The sequence below is a fragment of the Erpetoichthys calabaricus genome, chromosome 2 (assembly GCF_900747795.2).
Source record: "Erpetoichthys calabaricus chromosome 2, fErpCal1.3, whole genome shotgun sequence".
NCBI classification, from domain to species: domain Eukaryota; kingdom Metazoa; phylum Chordata; class Cladistia; order Polypteriformes; family Polypteridae; genus Erpetoichthys; species Erpetoichthys calabaricus.
Window position 1 is genome coordinate 40,716,068 of NC_041395.2, and position 24,954 is coordinate 40,741,021.

General features: G+C 40.6%; 1 protein-coding gene across 1 annotated transcript; it reads left to right on the plus strand.

The window, feature by feature from the left end:
* The first annotated feature begins 1,608 nt into the window (after positions 1–1,608).
* Positions 1,609–24,954, plus strand: tgm1l1 (transglutaminase 1 like 1). The gene is made up of 15 exons (XM_028793658.2): positions 1,609–1,832; positions 4,764–5,014; positions 5,674–5,865; positions 10,127–10,378; positions 11,089–11,207; positions 12,487–12,594; positions 12,673–12,850; positions 12,957–13,095; positions 14,454–14,557; positions 14,701–14,789; positions 14,882–15,035; positions 17,268–17,549; positions 17,644–17,804; positions 21,686–21,822; positions 23,802–24,954. Exons 2-15 carry the CDS (start codon positions 4,765–4,767, stop codon positions 23,947–23,949), a joined length of 2,313 nt encoding a protein of 770 aa, XP_028649491.1. The 5' UTR covers positions 1,609–1,832; position 4,764; the 3' UTR covers positions 23,950–24,954.

Consider the following 24,954-nt stretch of genomic DNA (forward strand, 5'->3'; position numbering starts at 1 on the left):
TGAAGCGGCTGGGATGGGAATCAGCACCTCCAAATCCGAGACCATGGTCCTCAGCCGGAAAAGGGTGGAGTGCCCTCCAGAAGAGCTAGAAGAAGTGGCCGGGGAGAAGGAATTCTGGGCATCTCTGCTCAAGCTGCTGCCCCCGCGACCCGACCCCGGATAAGCGGAAGAGGATGGATAGATGGAGGTTAGAAACTTTGTTGATAGAATCCTGCCCAACATTCCAAATCTTCTGTCAGCTTCTGTGATTGAAATTTTATTATCTAGTAACAATGATAATATGAGTGGATAGGCTCTACTATCTTATGTCAAAGTGTGCAACCTACAGGATCAAAAGCAATATTGGAAATGAGACCTTTCAATTAAAATGTCAAACACAATGGAACTGAGCCATCGACAAGATACACTCCTCATCAGTTTGTGCACAGCAAAGTATGGTTCACATAAAACTGTAAATCACACTTGGGTATCTCAATTAAGATTGTCTAAAATGTATTCAAGATAAGACAATATTATCATCTGATAACTAGAGTATGTATTTCAGATCAGAGTGTGAATAAAATCTGCTTAAATGTCAGACAATTTAGGACTCACAGTTACATCTGAGACACAAACCTGAATCTATCACACTCATGCCCGTCACTCAGCTGGCATCAATGTTGACCATCAACATTCTTGTGGTAGCTCCATGAAGATTCTTTGGGTTCAGCCTAGCAGACCACAAACACCACCAGCAGGCCTATTCAGATGATCTTTGTTTGCTCTTCCTGTTATTGCAGCCTTGTTTATCATGGCACCAAAGAGAGGTGGTGTGTTGCCTGTTTTTATTTTATTCAAATAGAAGAATCCTAATCCATCCTCCATAACTCACTGGGAAAATGTTTCTCTTTAATAAATGGGTCATAGTTTTTCAAAATCAGTCAGAAATGTATTTATAGTATACTAAAATAAGCAAGCAGAAGTTTTTACCAACCATTTAAATGCTGTAATATCCCTAAGGAGTTTCTTCATATTAGGTTTTCTGATTATATAGCTCTCTGATTTGGTTAGAGGATAGATGCTGAGATCGATATAAAGCTGTGCAGAATGTACTGCAATATGATATGTGATATATGTATCATATGTGGTGCAATATATGTGTCTTATTGTTTAGAATGTTATTTTAAAAATAAATAATAAAAAGTAATGAATCAAAAAAACCAGCGGTAAAATAAATAGCGTACGTGTTAAGTAAATAATGGACGTACAGGAATGACAAATGACTCACGGCATTCAAAAAAATGCATGAAACAACTTATAAAACAAAATGCGTTTACAGATTGGCCAACCCCGAAATCTGAAAGGAAGGGAGCGTTTTGGGGCAGGGGTGAGGCACTACCCCACGCCCCTTTTCTCGAGTTGACTTGTCAGTCACTCCTTAAAGCACCACCCCTCCCTTTCACTCATTTCACAACCTCGCACCGTGCTGTCAGTCAAGCACACTCAAATCCCGCCCCGTCCCTCCTTGACCCGAGAATGCGCGCTCGAGTTGAGAGGTGTATCGCAAACTGAGACCACGCCTCCTACCAACCCCGCCTTCCTCGTGTAATAAAAGCGCTTGCCTCTGGTAAAGGCGCAGAGAAGCTCTGCAAATATCTGAAAGCGATTTACAGGGTAGCACCCACGGGACCGGACTGACAGGAACATCCAAACTTTAACACTATTAGTGTGCTTTTTGTTCGCCATTTGCGTCGTATGTTAACACCCAGCGCTTTAATTAGAAGGAACATTCCGTCTGCTGCCAAGATTTTTTGAAGAAGTTTGCGAACTCTTTGGACAGAAGTGCGCTGCAGGTGAGTAGCGGGTGTACAAAGCTCTTAGCTTTACGTGCAATCAGTTAGCCTTTAAACTGTATATTTTAATTGAGTGATTTTATGCTCAAAGGTTTCACTGTGGTAGATACACATTCACGAGAACAGAAGCAATGTTACAATGGTAGACATTTGCACTTCCTTTTCTCATGCACTGGATCTGGCATTTCGTTCTGCCATGGTTTAACTCAGTTTCCATTAGACCTGTCTTTATTCAATACTCTTCTGCATCGGTTTCACTTTAGTCGACCACACCCCCAATACTTTTCATAAACTCTGTTCCATGTAATATTAAGTGTCTCAGGCCTTAGGCACCTTGTCAGTTTACACAGTTATATTTTGACAATTGTAGTGGCTGCAGATAATGAGATATCAAATAAATTGTGGATCATGTGCTGTGATCCAGACCTGATGAAACAAACTTTTATGCTTTGTTTGGGTGTTTCAGTACTGCTCCCCTTGTATGCTGTTTTCTCCTTTTGTTAGGATCTATATATCTTGATCTATTCAACAGCGTTAAAGAGATCTCCCACCTGCTTTTTAAACCATTTAGCAGCCATCTAGATCTTATGCTTGATGTCTTGTACTGCTGTCTGTACGTTTACAAATTATTCACTTTTTTGACTTTGTCTGACTTTACATTATTCACAGTCCCTTTGCTTTCTTCAGTTTCATTTCCGGTTCTTATCACTTTGTTTTGTTTTCTCTCACATGGCTGAGCTGTCATGTTCATCTTTCAAATATTGTTCTTACTGTGCCCCCTGTGCTTCTGCATTTCTTCCTCCACTGTGAAGTGTTCCAGTTTCACACATTCCACCTAACATGAAGTAATATTTCAAATTTCCAATTGGCATCAATGTATGAGTGCAGTGTGGTGTGGAACAGTCCTGAGTCGACTTATTCAAAGATCTTTAATGTATGGCCACGTGCTACAACATAGAAGTAATCTGAGCCTGTGAGCTCAGTAAAATCTAGACTGTGGCATGAAGCTCATAGACAGAGACACGTTTGAGAAACTGCTTTTAAACATTGGCATCCTTTTTTTAAATACCCAAAAACGTGTGCATGTCTTATTTTTATGAAATTGTAGCTTGTTAAATGAGCATGGTATATTATTAAGAGTAATGTTTGTAATTGGGGCGGCACGGTGGCGCAGTGGGTAGCACTGCTGCCTCACAGTTGGGAGACCTGGGGACCTGGGTTCGCTTCCCAGGTCCTCCCTGCGTGGAGTTTGCATGTTCTCCCCGCGTCTGCGTGGGTTTCCTCCGGGCGCTCCGGTTTCCTCCCACAGTCCAAAGACATGCTGGTTAGGTGGATTGGCGATTCTAAATTGGCCCTAGTGTGTGCTTGGTGTGTGGGTGTGTTTTATGTGTGTCCTGCGGTAGGTTGGCACCCTGCCCTGGATTGGTTCCTGCCTTGTGCCCTGTGTTGGCTGGGATTGGCTCCAGCACACCCCCCGTGACCCTGTGTTTGGATTCAGCGGGTTGGACAATGGATGGATGTTTGTAATTGTTCTTTGTGGGGTGTCCAGCAGGCTCCACTTTACTCCCACAGTCTAACATGCTTAGACAAACTGGAGATGGGCATTTACAACCAGTGTGTGTTTGCTGCACTCCACTAAACTGTCTGGTGTAGTGAAAATAATCTTTACAACCTCTTGGACACACTGAACCAAGTGTAGACAATAACATCTACCTATGGATTTTAATGTATGAAGAACCAGACTCAATCCCAAGCAGTGACTCTCTGTGCAAGCTTGAGGACGTTACTTAACCTGCTTATGCTGCAAATGGAGAAACAGATGCTGTTATACGCACTTGTGATTTGTAAGTTCTTTTCAATAAAAAGCATCAGTTAAATATAGTTGTGGTCTGCATGGATGGTTGTGTTCTGCATGAAAAGATGTTAAGCTAGCTATGATATTTATTCCTTCACAGTGAGACAGTCAGGTGGCACAGTGGCTCAGTGGTCATAGCGGTTAGACCCTTTGATTCCTGGCAGGAATGTATATAGCTTCTTTGTTCCCTACATGGTCCAAAATCACGCAGCTAGGCTTACTGACATCTCTAAATGGACTATTCACTTATTTCTGCTGACTTCACACAGACATACTTTAACAAAATGGTTAAAAAACGGATGGCATTAGAATCCCACCCCACCACTTTTAAGTCAGTGGGTGACTGATGTCCTATACTGTTTGAAATTGAAAAAAAAATCAAATTCTCACACGGGGAGGATCTGTGCAAAACTTTTTTTAAATATGGCAGGATCGGGGAAAAGGATACTCTTCCTTCCTTGATGTTTCAAAGATTTGCTTTGTTGGTTGGCTCTCTTCTCTATTTTGTGGGGGGTTGAATTTTGGTTTGTTAAGTTTGATTTGATTGTATCAATTGTTGTTTATTTGCTTTTATTTAAAATCAATTAAAAATGGATGGCATTGATTTATATAGAATCGTCCACGCCAAGTGGTGTTCAAGCACTTACAGACATGATATTATGTGTATCTGATTTTTTGACTGCACCATGCATAGTGCAGAGGGAGGAATATGAACTTGTGATCTTGTGGCATCCAGTGTAACCCCTTAACTACCAGAGCAGTAGGCAGTTCATTTGGCAGCTTTTGCAGACGCACCGTAGTTATGGTCACAAAGCCTTTTTCATCATGCTGTAAGTTTGCACCAATTTCTGAAAGAGTCTTTTTGTCTGGTTTCTTAATGGGTGAGCGTGGGCCAATAAGCTCACTGCCTTTAAAGACCTGCCCAGTGGCTATCATCCATCCATTACCATTTAGCTCTATTGAGGACTGGAGCTTCTCCTGGCAGCACTAGAAACAAGGCAGGGACCATCTATGGACAAAGCATCTGTCCATCAGAGGGCAAAGTTAAGTAACCATAAATCTTTTTTTCTTTTCAGAATGTCATCATCCCGCCACAATGAGGTGGGCCGGTGGCCTGCAGTTACCCTCTGGAGTGAGGACATTGTTCAGGCTGACCACGACAACCCCTCTTCCCCTCGGGTGGTTGAGAAGAAGCAAGAAGGCAGATGCCACCGAATACTGCGGACGCTCTGTCCTTGTTTGTGCTCTGAAAGCTCACATCCAGTCCCAACTTCAGGGAGCAAAAATGATGTGAGCAAACCAAAGCCAGAGGAGATGGAGATGCCTGGTGAGTTCGCTTGTTAGCGTGCTTATTTTTCTCAGTTTTGGTACCATTGTGGGGCCCACCTTACTGGTCATAATTGATATAGCTCAGCAAAACACTGAGAAGAATTTGGAGGTAAGTCTGCTCTTTATTGTAGAGAGATCTGCTGCTGGAAGGGGAGGTGGAGTTTGGCATTCTCATAGCTGGAATGCCAGCTCTGCCTGGAATGTGGCCTAGTTACAGTTCCACTACCTTGCAGATCGTCCTCCCTTATAATGTAGAATTTAACAGCAATGTGCTTTATTGATTTTTAAAATGGGAGCATACAGTGGTGATGGTGGCAGTATGGGTAAGGGGAGGTGTTGAAACAGCTTATTTTGTGACTCAGTGGTGTAGCAACCCTAGAAGAACATGAAACATTTTTACCGGTATTTCCAGCTTAACATTTACAATCTGAAAGAAACTGAGAAGAACAGAGCCTACTTCTTAAATTTTTATTATGAAATAATTGGATGCCTTTGAAAGCCAAAAAGGGAATCTGATTGCTTGATCTGATTCTACCAGCTGATTTTGTAATGGCTGGATTGAGATACTTAAGTCTTATACATAAAGTACTCTTTTTAGCTGTTGATGAATCTATCCCAGTTCCCAAGTATCTTTAATCACTAATGTATGTCCTTCAGATCTCCTGCTGACCGTCCGGCATGTTGACCTTTTGAAGTCAAGAAGAGACATCAACAGGAAGGAACACCACACTGATGAGTTTGAGTGTGATGAGCTGGTGCTGCGGCGAGGCCAGCCTTTTAACCTCGTTCTTGAGCTTTCTCGGCCATTTAATCCTGAAACCGACACGCTACAGCTGGAGTTACAGATCGGTGAGTGTGTCCTCTTCAGAAGAAAAAAAAAAAAAAGCACCCACACAGTTGCAACTGAACATCTGAAAACACTTGAAGAAACTAACTAGCTTGCCTTTTAATAAGCAAGTTATCATTTTTATAAAAGCTTTACAGAAATCTAAATTAGAGAGTGGCAGGAGGGAGTGGTGGTGGGAGGTGAGGCAGGCAGGAAAGAAGAAAAAGCCGAAAAGTCGGTGGGCACAAAATAGACATTTTCAAGGGGGTGAGGAATTTTCAGACAGGCCGATCCATCCTCTCATAAATGTTGGTGCACACACACATGATTTGTTCATTGATATGCTGCTCCTCTTGTTGTGAGATACTTTTCAAGTTGAGCATGAACTCCTCTCTGGCCTTAAGGGAAAGGCCAGAGAACATAACTGGAGATTTAATGGAAGCCAAAGACTGCACTGCTTCACCAGAAGACTGTCACATTACCACCTGGGGTAGGGCATACAGTTGGGGTACAGCTGCACTCAGTCAGTATATGCCTTGACAATATGATGCCTATTCTGGTAAGGCCTCATTACAGCATGGTGACTGTATGAGAGTTTTCAGATTCCAGCTGTCCTTCAAATAATGCTATATAGTGTCAGTACTGCCTTTTTTTTTCCAGCACATGGTTTCAAAATGAACATGTGTTTTTAGACATGGTACCAGTAAGAGCCCATCTAAATTTATCCTGTGATCTGATCTACAGTATTTGAAGGCATTCCGACATACAGTTCTAAAATTAGGCCTTCACTTCACTTGCTGCCCCCAAAATAGTACTGGTCACACCCAGCAGAGCCAGGCAAGCAGACACAAGAACATAACTATTATGGACTAAAGACCCTTTTCAGACAGCAAACAATTACTGTTAAGACCAGGGACTGAAACACTGAGAGGTGGACTGAAAGTCTACTCAAGGGCAGGATGAACCTCTTGACACAGACAGGTGGTTCCCTGTAGCATGGGAACAATTGCTTTTTAAATTGCATCTCATTGCTATTTTTTTTTTTTTTAGATTTAATTATGTTCCTCCATGGTGGTCAAAAAGTGACCGGCCAAGTCAAAGCTTCCTACCTAGTGGTTAATGCAAGGAGGTGTGTAGGAAATTGGGCAAAAAATATAATAGAATGTAAATGGCTGATCTGAAACCCTCCTCTGTGCAAGTTAAGTGCAGAATGCAGTTAAAAACTCTGATGTCACACAGTTACCATGTGAGACAGGATGGATGTTTTGATAAATCACTTTAGTTGTTTTTTTATTTCTAAATACATCAGAAATTTGTCTTTTATGATGTATTGGTAATGCTACTGCTACACAGATGCAAAATCATGAGTTCAAATCCCATTCCCATTTTGTTGCCAATGTGAAATTTACATTTTTCTCTTGGTGTCAGCATTAGGTTCTTCTTTGGCAATTTTAGTTTTTACCATATCCACAACTACGAGTGTGTTTGGTTAAGTGATGATTCTAAATTGGCCCTTTTATTAGCATGACTTTGATGTATGTATGACTAGACTCTGCAATGGTCTGTCCAGGGTTAGTTCTTAACTTGTATCCATTGCTGCCTACAGTAAACCCCCTTACCCTGAATTGGATTAAGTTGGTGTGTAAATGTTATGCTAGTTAAGATTGATGAGTATGTTACTGCGGTGGCATTGTAATTACCACTGGTGCCTTACAGGTCCTGTGTGCAAATCTCAGCTCACTAGCAGTCTGTGGCTATGTGGGGTTTTCTCTGAGAGTTCTGGTCTTCTTCGATATTCCAAAAATGTGTATATTAGGTTAATATGTTCACTATGAGTTGTCCCAGTGTGTGTGTGAAATTTGGACCGGTCCATTCATTGTAGTTCCTGCCTTGCACTATACATTGCTAACTTCAGATCAACTTCAGGCACTTGTTCTCTCTGAAGTGATTTCGACAATTTGGTAAATGTCTGGGTGGTTTTATATTCACAATACAGCTACAATGTCAAGTGTTCAGTCCAAACATTTTCTTTATCCAATGCAAACACCATATTCACTGATTGTATTACGGGAGCAATATAAAGGATAAGAATGAAATAATAATGCTTAAGGAATATGGTAGCACTCCTCACTCACTCCTCACTTCTTTGAATCAATGTGGAATAAGTGAATTCTGTGAACAAGGATTGCCCATGATCCTTCAGGTTGCATTCACTTGTCTTCATTTGTTGATACAGCCGTTGAAAAATTATGACTGTAGGTGTCATAATGGCGATAAACACACACCGATATTATTGACACAATGGAAGTGCCAAGATAAAGTACTGTCCAATGAAACCCTTAAAAAGTGGTTATAAATTTGTTTGTGTTGTGCCAATGAGCATCTAGGAAAGGCTGTGGTGAGAATGTACAGTTATGTAATTTTGGGTTAGCAAAGACTACATCAAAGTGCACCTGCAAAAGGAAAATTAAAAAGGTAAAGGTTATTCCCATGTTGAAAAAATGTGAAAATGGTTTACAGTCACAATGTTTCGGTTGTGTAATCTTTGTTAGTCACAATGAAGTCTACATAGAATAACAACATGCACACACCTGACAAAGGCTACATGGCACAGAAGTGTTTTGACCTTCTTTTCTTTTTTTTCTCAAATTTGGAATAACCTTTGTGTTTTTCCAGTTGTGCAAGAAATTCTGACAAGGTGTAATCAATTAATCAGGACATTTTCCTTATTCTGTCTAAAAACAACCAAGGTAGATATCCTGATTAGATCCATTCCACTGCTGAAAACCTCCGAAATGTGAATTTCCTTGTCCCAAAGTGCATCACTTGAATTGCACAAAGCCTCATCCATCCATCCATCCATTCCACATGATGTCCACCTACTTCAAGTTCAGAAGGAACATACTGGCCTCAAGGACTCCTTTGACAAACTATGTAGTGAGAGAACATACAGAGGTTATTAGAGCAGCATCAGATATCAACAGTGGATCGGTACTTTTCAATACTCAATATGGTACTAAGTTTTTAAAGATAAGGTCTGATGTTGTGCAGAGTTGCTGCTTTTGTTGCTGCTGTGGGTTCAAGTGGAGGATTCTTCTTGCACTGAACTACACTGTTTGTCTTTGCTGCGTGATTCTTTGTCTGTGGTGTGCAGTGCTTTTCTCAGGTAGGCCCTTTGCTGTATCATCTGCAACTTCAAAGGGAAAAGTCATTACTGTTTCTAGCACAAGAGTTTAGATGCTGAAATTTCCTTCTCGAAGCAATGGCTACTTCTCAACCTTTTCGCACTACTGGCAGCTTTGGTTTGGCAGACTGGATCTTGGCTTTCTGGTCCACAAACAGAAAAGACATTATCAGTTTCAGCTTGCTAAGCAAGAGATTCTGCAGAGGGGTCTCTGGAAAGATGTCACTTCAACTTTGATTTACACCTTTGTTATAAGATGAAGGAAGTACAGGCAGATCCAGGAGTGAAAAGTTCAGTCCCTTACTTTGAAGTGTAAGTTGGCAAAGGCATAGCTGAATGTCTGTTAGATATGCTGCCTTAACAGGCCTGGTGAGCCACTGAAGCCTAGAAAAATATGCAATGTCCACTTTGCCCTACAAGAGACAGATACAGAATTGTATTTTAGCCTGGTTGGCTAATATATGAATGCAGAGAAGAAACAAAAGTAGCAAGGGAAACCTAATCCAAATCTATATTAGCCATGAAGCTGAGCATGTTTCTGCTCTTGATAAACTATCAGTGATTGCTCTGAGGGCAAACATCAAAATTTAAATGAGTGTTATACTGGTGTCAAAAATTCGGAGTAAGAATTCACGTTTTGATTCCCAAGTTGTCACATCCTGTTGTGAAATCAAATGTAGCCGATACTGGCACTGGTGATGTGTTTTGTTGCAAAGAATACATCATTGTTAGTATCCCAAGAGTAAGGAGTGATGGGCTAATGCAATGATGTAGAGATGCAGTGCTTTGATTCAGAGAACCTTTAGTCTGAGGTTCGGGGAATACAACCCTGCTATGGCTAAGCCAGTGAGCGGACAGAAGTTAGGGTTAGGGAGCAGCAGAGCAGCACAACTCAGACCTGCTCAGCAGAATTCCTTACAAGGGTTTGCCGAGTAAATATTTTGAGCAGTAGTTGAGCTTGTCATCTTAGGAAGTAGCACAAAATGAGCCTAAAACACATCTTGTGCTGCTGGATGCAGTTCTGAATGTTCCATTATTTTACTCTGTTTTCTGTAATCCTCCGTACTTACTTTGCCTTCATATTCCTCTTTTTTTTCCAGGGCCACTGCCCCAGGCTGCCAAGGGAACCCACATAGTCATCTCTTTCGTAGATGAGTTTAATGATAAGGAATGGCAAGCCAAGATAATGGAGCAAGATGGCACCAAGCTGAAGGTGACAGTCAACTCCCTGCCCACTGCGGTCGTTGGCCAATATCAGTTTGCTGTGCGAACTCAGTGCCCAGCTGGTGAATTTAAGACTGAGCATGACCCCAAGAATGACGTCTACCTGCTGTTTAACCCTTGGTGTGAAGGTGAGTCTGTAAAAGAACACTCGGGTCCAGGTACAGATACATGCAGCATCCCCTTATATCCAGTAATACCAGACGCTTGTTTAGTCCGATTGACATTTGCCTTTCTGTTCCAGTTTTTCTTGGAACACATTCCAGCTCTGAGTCTGCTATAAAAGTCTGTCAAATAGATATCTGTTATACTCTGGTACAGCTGCTTCCTGTGTCAGGAGATAAGGCTGCCAGAGAATGGACCTCATATTCAAATTCACAAGCCACTGCTTACTCAAACCCAAACAGCTGAAGAGCAAATAGGGAACCCCTTGATATCAGACATGGCAGTGTAACAGCAATTCCTTTTTGCACATTCCTTAACTTTCCTGTGCACGTTTGGTTTAATTGTCAACTCTTTATGGCCCTTGTTGAGCAATGGAGTTTTCACTTAAGACACAAAGGGAGGCGTGCTAGTGAAAATATGCACTCGCTGCTTTCCAGCTGCATATTTCAATCTGACGGAGGTCTGGGCAGTGTACAAAAGGGTCAGGACATTGTCTAGTTGTGCCTTAGCTTATTTTGACAGGTTTTTGGCAGCAAACTCTCAGCTGAAGTCTCCTGTGCCACCCTTCTTTGACACCGTCTGTGTTCTTCCATTGATTGTGTTTCTTTTTATATTTATTGTTTTTGGAAACATATAGAAAATCAGATTTGTTAACTTTTCTGGTCATGTCTTTCAGATGATCCGGTGTTTATGGAAGAGGAGGAGCACCTAAAGGAATATGTTTTGAATGAGACTGGAAGGATATATTATGGAACAGAGAAGCAGATCGGAGTGCGCACCTGGAATTATGGGCAGGTAGGTGCGTTAGGAGATGGAAAGAGTGACATCAATGACCTGACTGCAGTCAAGCCAGTAGCCTGTCCATGTTGCTGATTGATTGGCTAACTTTTCTTAGAAGTTCCATTTATATCAGACAATCCAAACAGAGATTAGTGAGTAAGGTGCAAGGGAGGCATCCTGGCTATCATCTTGCTAGACATTTAAAATTGAATACAATTGAATTGAGAATTCTGTAACAAAACAAAAAGATAACATTGAATGTAACTGAAAGTCCAGACAAGAGACTCATAAATGTTTGGAATTGTGTCATCTGGACTTAAATTAGCTGAGGCAACTCCAGAGGGAGTCCAGTAAGCAGTGTTGCCATACATGGAGGATTGCAGCAATCATTGGGTAGAGGGGTCCTTTCATCGGATTGGCTTGCCCAGAGCTGGCCCAGCTGTGGAATGGCCAATGGGGGAGGCAGCTTGATGGCCAAGGTCTCCAGGACTCTGAACAAATCCAAATCATATTATGTGATATCATCTACTGTTAATCTGCTCTGTACTTGTAATATTTTTATTTTAGTATTATATTGTATCGAGGATTACTTGTTTTGTTCTGTGTATTGTATTGTATTGACCCCCTTCTTTTGACACCCACTGCACGCCCAATCTACCTGGAGAGGGGTCTCTCTTTGAACTGCCTTTCCCATGGTTTCTTCCATTTTTCATCTACTAGGGTTTTTTTGGGTGTTTTTCCTTGTCTTCTTAGAGAGTCAAGGCTGGGGGGCTGTTAAAGGGCAGGGCCTGTTAAAGCCCATTGCGGCACTTCTTGTGTGATTTTGGGCTATACAAAAATAAATTGTATTGTATTGTATATTGATCTTCAGTGTCTTCACCATCATGTCCTGGCATTAGCCTATTCTTCTGTACTCTTAGAATGATAACATCGGTGCTTTTTATGCAACAGAATGCATAACCACTGTCAGTATCGGCTACATTTGATTTCACAGTAGTATGCGACAACCTGGAGTCGAGTAGTGATTACTTACTCCTAATTTTTGACACTAGTATAACATACATTTAAATTTTGAAGTGTAGTGCATTAAGAGTGAGAACATACTGAACCACATGGCTGATACAGATTTGGATTGGGAGTCTCTTCCTGCTTTTGTTTCTTTCAGACATTTGTATATTAGCCCACAGGGATAAAATACATTTCTGCTCACTCTTGAGACCACTGTACCTGTATTGTGCCACTGATGATATCTGATACAGCACTAATCACCTGTGTATGTTCTCTCCCTACATAGTTTGACAAGGGAGTCCTAGAGGCCTGTATATTCCTACTAGAAAGAAGCGGCACCCCACATACCGGCAGAGGAGACCCTATCACTGTTGTCCGTGTCATCTCTGCCATGGTGAGTACACCTTAATGAAGTTGATCACAGAAATGTTTTATTTGTTATTTCTGTCCTAACCTTTCCCTTCTGATGCAGATAAATGCACAAGATGACCGGGGCTTGTTGGTAGGAAACTGGTCTGGAGACTATTCTGATGGGACTGCTCCTACAGGGTGGACTGGCAGTGTGGATATCCTAACCCAGTACCACAAAAGTAAGGGCACACCTGTCAGCTTCGGCCAGTGTTGGGTCTTTTCTGGAGTCACCACCACTGGTAAGTTTCTTGTGTTACACAGATTCTTGTCTGTTTGCTTTTCTGCTAACTTGATAATCATCCAGTAATTCTGTCACTTCTGACCACTGTCTCCTTTATTGTACAGTTTTACGATGCCTGGGGATTCCAGGACGCAGTGTCACCAATTTCAGCTCTGCCCATGATACAGATGTATCCCTCACTACAGATGTCTACTTTGATGAGAATATGGAGCCAATGGACAGCCTGAACACAGATTCAGTCTGGTGAGCTTAACACACCAACACACACACACACACACACACACACACACACATTGGGTGTCAAGAGAAAGCCTTGGCAGTTGGTCTCCAAGATTTTGCAGTGTACCCTACCCACACATGTTAATGCATTTTGCAGTCCTCTTTTGAGAGTCACAGATATAATATGTCCAGAGCTCAGCTCATGCACCATGGCAATTATCAATCCCATTTTTGTTTTTTATTAACTTTAATGTATTGAATTCCCTTGTTAGAATTGCTGTCTTACACTTCCATAGGCCTGGTTTAAATTCTAACCTTGTGTTCCAATGTGGTGCTGAGGTGTCACCAACCTCACTCAGATCCCAATCCAGGTGGTTCGTCATGTAGTGGGTGCAGCAACGCGCTATCAGTGCAAGCTCCCAGCCTCTCCTCTCCTCCTCTCTATGTAGCAGGGGTTTTTGCATTCAAACTGTGACCATCTGGAGAGTATGCTTATATTCTGGATTCTTCCATATCTCAAAGATGTGCGTATTAGATTAACTGGTGAATCTAAATTTGTCCAGTGAGTGCACCCTGCAATGATAAATTATCCTGGCAGTGTGGCCTAGAGCCTAGGATTTTGAACATTAAACCAAAAGGCTGCCACCTTAGTCTGTGCCTCAGAGTGATAATGCAGACATGAATAAATATTTGTCAGACCTGTCCATAAATGTTAAACAGTTACGTAATAGTAATGATAAAACTGCAGTTCTAAAGCGACGTGAGATGCTGTTTACTATGTTTAAAAAAAAAAAAGTTGTTAGTTTATTTGTGATGAACAGGAGTCCCATCTTTCGGCCCATTGCTGCCAGGTACAGATGAATAGATTACTGCTTCTACTGTCAGGCTTCTGACTTTGGTGCTTATTATTAGATAAACACACCATTATCACCATTTTATCCTATTTGTTCCTCTGTTTAGATGCAAGTTGACTTGTGTCAGTGCTTCTGTTGTCCAAGACGTCATTCATTTTTTTGTATAATGCTTTGCATGGCAATTGTAACTCCTGAGTGCCCTATATGTAAATTAAATTATAATGGGCATGTGTCACAATTTAAGGATAGGCAGGTTTATGTGATTTTTCTCATCCTCACAGTGAGTGCTTGTAGGCATTGGCATGCGCAACGTTGTGATTTGAAGTTCAAGGCCTTAGTCCCCAAGGTACACTGCCTGCCAAGGCACTTGGCAACACAAAGGAATTTCAAAACTCAGTCCACAGCAACATAAACAGCTGAGGCACTCTGTTTTAATTGTGTATGTTGATTTGTTGCTTCTGGGCAGATTCAGCTTTACATTACATCATGAGGCCCTCACCTACTCATCTCGTCATTACTGTCTTTCAGGAATTTTCATGTTTGGAATGACTGCTGGATGGCCAGGCCTGATCTTCCTCCTGGCATGGGAGGATGGCAGGCGATTGATGCTACTCCACAAGAGACCAGTAGTGGTAAGTTGAGAACGAAACAAGTTTAATAACAGATGGGACAGGTTGCGTCAGAGAGGTTTGGGATTTACTTGTGAACAGGAGATTACTGGATAGTATTGGCGGAAATACACCGGGGCTCATATTTCTCTTTTCTTCCTCTATAGGTACTTACTGCTGTGGTCCTGCTTCAGTGAATGCTGTCAAGAGTGGGCTAGTCTACTTGAAATACGATGCTCCCTTCGTCTTTGCTGAGGTCTGTATTTCTATATCATTTGAGAAAATAATTGAATCTTTCGCACAGTGTGAACATGTGAACAAACTCACTTTTTTTATTTTGCTTTTCAGGTGAATAGTGATAAGATCTACTGGCAGCAAGGGCCAGATGGGAAATTCAATAAAGTATACATTGAGAAGAAAGCAGTAGGACGATTTATCAGTACAAAAGCAGTGGGCTCTGATGAACGGGAGGATATTACAGAATTCTACAAGCACCCAGAAGGTTAGTGTTAACATACAGACTCTTAATCAATGCTTTTTATATAGTAACTTCTGAGGATAATATGTTGTACTGTATATGCCTAACAAGAGAAGTAACTATTAATTCCAAGAGTACAAGACATCACAGTGTCAAAGGCAACGCAAAAAAGAATACTGAAAGTGAAAATGTCCCCTGCTGAATGCAGGCATGGCTTTAGCCCAAATGTAAATAATACAGGTCAGGTCAGGTTGGGGAGCATGCACCGGTACAGCCCATTGCTTCACCCACCCAGCGTGTGACGAAACAGATCAGGATCCTGGGGGACCCGAGTGTGACCATTCAGTGGATGACACCTCAGCACCACACTAGTTCTGATCCCCAACACCCTTAACCCCATTAAAAGGTCCTGTCTGTCGTCTCTGAGCTGTGTGAAGTTTTTTTTTTTTTTTTTACCGTGGATGGAGTGCCAATCCTGCCACCAACCCCCATGAATTCCCTGCAAGTTGGTGGACCACTTGCAGGGCCGGATGCATTTTAAGTCATAACATTTTATAAATAAAAGAATAGGAAAAATTGATAAGAGAGCATGAAGCTTTGTGAGTATTTGTGAACAGGTTTGCAACAAAGCTTTTTATTTTCTCTGTGGTAATGGGGTCAAAAATGAACTTTGAATTTTCAGTGCATTTCTCTGTTTTAGCATGCCAGAGCACAATGTGAAAATATACAGTATGTTGTCTGTCTTTCTGCACATGTGTCCAACAGAATAACGGATTGTCCTAAAATGTGGTGTTCATGTTACATTCCTTAAGTGCTAGAATGGTCAGAATTGTCTGATGAGAGCATCCATTTTACTTTCCAATTACAATTTCTGTTTTTTATGTAGTTGACCTTAAAAGTTCTCTTTTTAAAAAATTTCAAACTAAAGTATGTAGAAAATTAAAAGGTGTACAAATTTAATTCAAATAACCTTTTAACATTTTCATCTATTTAAGTTTAGCGGTCATTTTAAAGGTTTTGTTGCCTATGACACAGACTTTGTTTTAGTAAAAAAGTTTATTTGTAAGTAGTTAGGAATAAAATATCTATTTAAATCATGTAAAGAAATTCTCAGCCCCTTTTGTGCAAAATAAAACAAAAAAACAAAATTAAAACACTGGCAAAAACAGTTCATGTGTAGAAGTTCATATTGAGTGTACTTTGGTCAAAGTAAGCGCTCGTGATTTTATTTGTATGTGTGCACCATGGAACATAGTGGTGCTGATAAAAAGTGTTCAGCGTGCGCAGAAACCGAACCCACGGCCAGATGAACAATTTCAGATGGATTACGATTTATTACAGCTGTTTTGTGGTATTCATCTTCAGAATATTGCATGCAGTATTTATTGAATTATAAGATGAGTTACTGAGTTATGAGATGGATTCTGGAACAGATGGAATTCAGTCTAATGTCTCTAGGTGAAGGTTTTGTGTTGTGATTTTTGGCTTGTGCTGACATTGTAGCAGCATCCTTCTATATGAAGAATTCTTAGCAATATTTACAAGAAGAATTATTTGCTTGGACAAAATTGTTATAATTCATTTAAGTAGAAAATAAAGCAATACATATTTGACAAAGGTAGAGTGTTGAGCTATGATGATTAAAAGGAGATTTTTTTGTGGAAAACTAAATCATATTGATTTTCTTTTTGATTTGATATACTTTCCAAGGGGAAATTGTCTTTTTGCATGACCTTTGGGAGTCGGAGCACAGGCTCAGCTATTGCTTAGAGGCCCTGGTGCAATTCGTAATTGTAGTTACAAAGTGTGCCAAAAACCTTTTCAGTGACGCCTGTGATGATGGTCACTAAAGAGAATGGAATAAACAGTGCTAAACGCTCAAATGAACTCATCCTGGATAGCTTCAAAGTTACCCAAAACAATTGCTGATGTTATGTCATTGCTGTAAAAGACAAATTTGTAAAGTGCATTCATGACCGACCATCCCGTAGAGTACTACACATCCTCGCAATACAAGTGGGACAAGAAGGCTTTTTAATTTACCTTGTTGCTCTTTGAAATCTCAGAACATGCAGAACTGCTTTTCTTACTCAGGTTCAGGGAAAACTCTTTCCTTTGGTGGTATACTTAATGACCAACGGCAATGTATGAAACTGTTGATTGTTTTGTGTGGATTGCTTTTAACTAAAATAAACCGGTGCTAGAAATTGATAAACTAACTTTTTTCCCTAATGTCTGCCTTTTTCAACCTCTCAGGTTCAGATGAAGAACGCATAGCTGTGGAGACTGCCTGCCGCTATGGTACAAAACCCAATGTGTATGATGGACCCGAGGCTGAAGATGTTTTAGTGGAGGTGAACACAGAGGAGTCTGTACAGATGGGCAGTGATGCCTGCATGAAGGTTCTGTTGAAGAACAGCAGCTCCACATTGCGTACAATCCGACTGCAGGGTCATGTTGCCGTTATGTATTACACTGGTGTCCTCAAGGGAACCATTAAGAAGGAAAAGACGGAAGTGGTGCTACAGGCTAACGAGGGTAAGTACCTGCTTAGCTGCCTTCCTTTCTGTTGTGATTTGATTGATGTGCTGTAGTATTATGTGCATATTTATTTTTCTGATTGTTTCCACAGAGAAGACAATAGAATGGACACTAAAATATAGTGATTATCAGGATGAACTTGTAGATCAGGGAGCACTGATGATGACAGTGTCTGGCCGAGTAAATGAGACAAGCCAAGTTCTGGCTAAACAGCACACCTTCCGACTGCGGACTCCAGACCTTCAGATACGGGTAAGAGTCTGCGTTGACTCATCACATATGGAAGCTTTAGAAATGAATGTTAACTGTGTAGGTTTTTGTTCCACATCTCTAAAGAAGCGTGTGTTGAGTCAGTTAGCCCCTTGTCAGTTTATTTGTGAATGGGCCCAATAATAGATCACTGGCCTGTCTGGGACTGTTTCCTTGTATGCACCAAATGTTTTGGTTGGTAGGCCCTGGCCCCTCCATAACCCTGAGCTGGGAATTGTGGGTTTGAAAATGTAAATGCATGTACATCTGAAATTCCTAATAGAAGGTGAAATATTTTACATAATAATTAAGAGAGGTGAGGCTTACATGTGATGCTTCAAGTGAACAGATAATTATTTACATTATACGTATTTAATTGTTGACTTTTTGTTAGTTATATACTGTTCACAGACACAAAGTTTATGTAATTATAAGACCCATCCAAGCTTAGTCCCTACATTACACCCAGTTAAACACACAACCTGATATGGATAAACAGTTTAGGAAAATGTTGGCTGGATGAATGGATGGATAGTAGTACATGATTATCTGAAATCATTGGAAGTCTAACAAATGAAAGGAATTTTTAGTACTTGGGCTCAGCTTTGACTGCCATCTTGACAGAAGAGGAGGAGGAGGAGGAGGAGGAGGATATCCAGGCTCTGTGTGAGATTATTGGAATCCAAGAGATAATTACAAATTGGCAGTGGGTGTTGATAGTCCTAAAAGAAATCTGTAAGGCATTTGTTATATTGATTTGATTGGAGTGGGAGACTAGACACTATTTCCAACCTTATTCTTTAATGGAAAATTTATCAGAACATTAGAAACATTTTGGCAAGAACAGGCCGTTCAGACCAACAAGCCTGCCAATCCCATTTACTTAATTCTTACAAAATAACATCAAGTTTGAGGTTTGAAGGGCCACAAAGTTGTACTATCTACCACACTATCTGGTTATTTTTTTCTTATGCCTGTGTAGAAATAAAAAACGTTCTGAACATTTCTGCAAATTTTGCCCTTAACAAGTCTGCAACCATGCTCCCTTTTCTTGTTGAAGAAATTACTTTAAAGTAACAGTCTGGATCCACTATACTAACTCTTTTCATAACTTTTAGCGTTTTGGTCATTAGAACACTCTAGACGAGAACGGGCCATTCAGACCAACAAAGCTCGCCGGTCCTATCCACTTATTTCTTCCAAAAAAACATCAAGTCGAGTTTTGAAAGTCCCTAACGTCTTACTGTCTACCATACTGCTTGGTAGCTTATTCCAAGTGTCTATCATTCTTTGTGTAAAGAAAAGCTTCCTAATGTTTCTGTGAAATTTACCCTTAACAAGTTTCCAACTGTGTCCCTGTGTTCTTGATGAACTCATTTTAAAATAACAGTCTCGATCCACTGGACTAATTCCCTTCATAATTTTAAACACTTCAATCATGTCACCTCTTAATCTTCTTTTGCTTAAACTGTAAAGGCTCAGCTCTTTTAATCTTTCCTCATAATTCAACCCCTGTAGCCCTGGAATCAGCCTAGTCGCTCTTCTCTGGACCTTTTCTTGTGCTGCTTTGTCCTTTTTGTAGCCTGGAGACCAAAACTGCACACAGTACTCCAGATGAGGCCTCACCAGTGTGTTATAAAACTTGAGCAGAACCTCCTGTGACTTGTACTCCACACAACAGGGTGCTATATAACCTGACATTCTGTTTGCCTTCTTAATGGCTTCCGAATGGGAAGTCGATAGTGTAGAGTCCACTATGACTCCTAAATCCTTCTTATAAGGCGTACTCTCATTTTTCAGACCTCCCATTGTGTATTCAGACCTAACATTTTTATTTTCTGTCGGTAATATCTTACATTAACTGACATTAAACTTCATCTGCCACAAATCTGCCCAAGCCTGTATGCTATCCAAGTCCTTCTGTAATGATATAACGGATTCCAAATTATCTGCTAATCCACCTGTCTTGGTATCATCTGCAAACTTAACCAGCTTGTTACTTATATCCTATCTAAATCATTTATATATCTTTCTATTAAAATAAAAAAATCCTGGGACGAGATTAGACTTTTTCAGAGAGATACTTTCACGTCCCGCGAGACAAGAGTTTGTGCTAAAAGATTTAATCACGCCTCAGGCCGTAAATAAAAGACAAAGAGTAGATGACAAAGTAGAACGTCGTAAAGAATTCAAAAACATTGGCAAGGTACACATGCAGAGCAGGTTAGAGATAATAAAAATACTAAAATTCGAAAGTCTTAAAAAGTTAGTAAAGATCACATTAGCGCAAACAAACGGAAATTATTACTCCGTGAAATAATGGAACAGCAAAAAGAGATTGAATATATTGTTCGGATTGAAACTTTAAGTCAGAGACTTGTAGATCGTCTAATTCGTGTTGCCATCAGAAAAGTAGTGTTTATTCCCAATGAAGAGGCGTATCCGCGAAAATTAAAAGATTTGTTGTTTGGTGAAAGTGAAATCCACATAAGTGAGTGGCAAAGACGTGAAGTGGCTGGTGCGTAGTGCAGGCCGGGGGGGGTTGGCAAGCGAAGTGTGTGTGGTGTATGTGTATTTATATATATATATATAAATATATATATATATATATATATATATTCACGGCATTCGAAGTCTATGTCACAATCTGATAGTGTGGGTGGTTACCTACCAGGTAACGCTTTGTGGTTGGCCAGCAATCTGCTAACATCCGCCACGGTGCCCTCAGTTTGTGAAGACCAGATCATACACACAAAGCGTTACCTGGTAGGTAACCACCCACACTATCAGATTGTGACACAGACTTCGAATGCCGTGAATGTAATTACCCCGATCTACATGCTGTCAAATAAACGAACCACACGCCGTGGCGCAATGTTTGGGGCATCGCCGCTGACGTCCGAGGTTCGATTCCCGAAAGGGAGTGCAGTGGAGTGTGTATACCTGATGAGCCCAGAATGAGGGCGAAACACGTGTCGTGTACTCTTTGCATTTATTTGACAGTAAACTATTTCAACCATATATATATATATATATATGTATATATATATATATATATGTATATATTCAGTAATAGTGTGTAGAGATTTTTAGTCCTGCACACACTTTGTTAAAATAACTTTTTGCAAAAATAAGATACACAAACCAGCACTGTTACTGTGATACCTGTCCTATGCTGTGCTAATGGCCTTCATGCTGAAATGATGAGCCTAAGACTCGCTATTAGCCGTGACTGTGGCTACCAATAATAATGCTCCTTCTCCCTCAGCCCTTCCAACTATCCATCCATCCATTTATCCTTTTTGTGAGGTTGTATTTTTTGGTACGCAATTAAGAAATGTTGTTGTCAAATCTGGCAGAACCAGGTACAAGCTGGGAACCCATCCTGGATGTAGTAGAAGTTCATACTAAGACACATACTGTATGTACGTCAGTCTAGTTTAGATATGCAGCTCACCCAGCCTAGCATGGCACCATAAGTGCTGTGGGTTGGTGATGCTACTTGCTGCTCCATTGTGCCACTTCATCCTTCCTCTGCTTTCTATACATTTCCTATGAAGTGAGTAGATGTTTTTAAGTTGTTTTTGTCCTTCCATTTGGCCAGAAGGACTTGAAACAAAATCACTTGATTGTAAATAGTGAGCAAAATGCTTGAATTTATAGGATGACTTGAGGGCCACCTCATAATTCTCCAAAAATTAGCTGCTCACAACATTTTGTTGTAAGGGGCCTCATGAGACCAGGCAGTCAGGGTGTGTTATCTTGCTGCTGTTGCATAAACAGCTTTTGACAGTAAATTGTGAATACAAAATAATTACAAACTGAAGTCATCGCATCTGTCAGCTGATTGGTAACACATTCCATTTTGGACTTTATTTCTCCAGCCTGAAGGGGTGGCTGTGGTGGGTCGAGAGATGACCGCCAAGATTATTTTCACTAATCCTCTGCCAAAGACATTAAAGAATGTTATTCTCCGACTTGAAGGACCAGGCCTCCAGAAACCCAAGAAGATCACTGTCGGGTAAGTGTGTGCTTTGGCTCTATCTCTGCTTAAGCCATTGTCACATTATGTGAGTTTTAGTCACATGGGGTATGTCAGACTTGCCACCTGCAGGGACCATGTCATTTTAAATAACTGAAAATCATTGGGGATGTCTGATTTACTGACTGTGTGCTGGCAGTCGTGCTCGCCCTTTTTTGAGAAGTGCCCAGCTGCAGTCAGGACAGTTTTAGGCCTTGGACAGATCTGAGCACTGCAGACACTATGGGGTCCATAAATTGATGGCCCCTTCTAGAACCACTCCCCTGTTTTGTTGGTGAATTGACGCCCCTTGTGATGATTTCAATTCCCTTTAGTTCCTGCACTCAAATGTTTATTCAGCATTTATTAAACTTCTAAACTATCGAGGTCTCTCAGTTCTGCATCTGAAGCAGATGTTTTGGTGTCATATTAGACACAAATTAGACAAAAAATCTTAACATTTTATATTTTATAGTATACGTTTTATATCTGCGTTTGGTGTGTCTCATTCATGAGACTGCACTTTTTAATATGTTAGTTATATGCTGCACTCAACTGAGTAGTGGCTGTGTGGCTAAGGATCTACACTGGTGATCAGAAGGCTGACCCCATATAAAAATGGGAAATGCTAAGGAAGAAGACGAAGAAATTAGAAAATAATTATAATAAATTAGAGAATAATTATCATTATGCTGCACTCAGCTACGATTAACACTACATATTCTTATAGACTCTGAATCAAATAAATCATATAATTTGTGTAAACAGTCAAAATCTGTAATACTTTGTGCTGGACATTTAGGAGCTCTTTAGAGTTCTGTCTTTGTGATCCTCTCTGTGTTAGTTCATTAGTTCTGTATTATTTACGGTGTACACAATTTTAACATTTATATTAACGGTGCATTAATTGTGGCGGAGGTTATGCTCCAGAGGAACGACGCACTCGCCCTCAGAAGCACGAAGAGGTATAAAGTAGTCGTTTGAGTCGCCCAGCTAAGATCTTCTCTGTTAGCTGAGCAGCTTTGCGTACCCATTGGGAATGATGGCTGGCGACCTCGCAGCAAGTACGAAGAGACATTTATTACATTAACACAACAGTTTAACCTGGTGAAGCTTTGTTTTTATTTATAATAAATATTTTTTGCAGACACATTCAGTTTGCCACCATTACTATAATAGTACATTTAGCACAAAAGTGTCCCGCTAACATGGGGGTGGGGGCGTGGAAAGTGGGTGGAGTCAAAAGAGATGCCGTTGACAGGGATGTCATCTTATGGGCCTCAGAATGTCTGTCCGAGGCCTAAAACTGTCCTGACTGCAGCTGGACTCTGTTGGTTTTTTGTGACACCCAGTAGGGATTAATTCCCATTGGGATTAATAAAGTATCTATCTATCTATCTATCTATCTATCTATCTATCTATCTATCTATCTATCTATCTATCTATCTATCTATCTATCTATCTATCTATCTATCTATCTATCTATCTATCTATCTATCTATCTATCTATCTATCTATCTATCTATCTATCTATCGTGCTGCGCCGTACGAAAGGAGGGTTAACAGCTTCAGGAAGTTCAGACGCAATCTCTGCCCTTTCTTTTTTCCATTCTGTCATGGTACAGACGGGCTTCTCTTCTGTCTGTGAGGTCCAAAACACCCATGTTTCTTATTCTCCATCATTGCCTTTCATGCATTGTACTTCCAGATGAGCATTCATTGGTTGCCAGCTCTCATGCACACAGAGCCTGCCCTTACGACTAGAGTCAGAGTGCATCATGGTCTAGTTGGCGTGAGTTGCTGGGTATGTCACGTTACGTGACTGCCTGCCTACCTAAGACTACGTAAATGAAGGCTACGACTAAAAATCACTGAAAAAGTATTGTGTCACAGTCTTTAGAAACACTGCTCAGGGTCTTCATCTCTTAATGAATCATTTATGCCAGATTAATTTAAAGATATATTTTTTTTTTTTATAGTGATGTTGGAAAACATTCTACACTGACCCGGACGGAAACCTTTATCCCTGCCAAACCAGGACCCCGTAAGCTCATTGCCAGTCTTGACTGTCGCCAGCTCACGCAGGTTCATGGAGCTGCTGATGTTGTCGTTGGTGAGAGCAACTAAGGAAATCTCGATGAAGGACACGAATGGCCAAGGGCCTGGGACTATTGTAGCTCCTGTGGTTGCCCCTAAGCACACTTTCCATGGCCCAGGACTGCTGCTGATCTGTCAGAAGTGTATTTTGCCGCAGTCCTTTTTAACCACATCAGAAAGTAACGGAGAACAAGAGGAAAATATTATAAATTTTGAAGAAATTCTCAGTTCCATGGAGACATCAGAAGGTAGAAGATTTGACAGTCTGCTACATGGAGATGAAGGCCACAGCAGTGCCATCTGTTTAGATCTCATAAGATCATTGATTGTGCTAACTGGTAAATGAAGTGCTGAACTAAAATATGTTCTGCTTTCAAGAACATATCCATATGTAGGACTAAAGATGGCATATTTTTTAATTCACAAATGTAGCAACCCCCCTTGCTCATAAGAGCAATACAAAGATAACACAAAAGGCCATTTGTCCATTTTGAGGTCAGGCCATTATAGGAGAGTATGAAATACTTCCTACTTTAATCACGTGTTTTTATATGTATTATTTTTATACTTCTGTGAACAGTTCAGCCTGCTGTTAACTACCCAGATGCATCCTGGGTGTCTGTGAAAAACAATCCAAAGTCTTCCAAGAGGTGAATGAATCATCACTGGAGTCACACTGCGAATCTCCAGGGAGTGCAATGCGCAGATTAACTGAAAAAAGAAAACCCTGAATGTCGTGGTGCCAAATGAAAAGCGTTTATCTGAACACGAGCAGGCCTCCCTGGGACTCGGTGACCGCGCCTGGCATTAGTGTGTGTCGATAAAGGGACGAGCCACACACACACCCGAATCTCAGTATTAAAACTAACCTTTGAAGAATAATTTAAACTTTTTATTCTTTTGTATTTCTGTATGTTTAAAAAGTATAAACGTTCTGTATGACTGTATTTAAATAATAATCTTAAGATGACTGTGATATTGTGGCAGAGAACTGACTTTTTATTGTAATGACAATAAAGAGCAAGTGAAAGATAA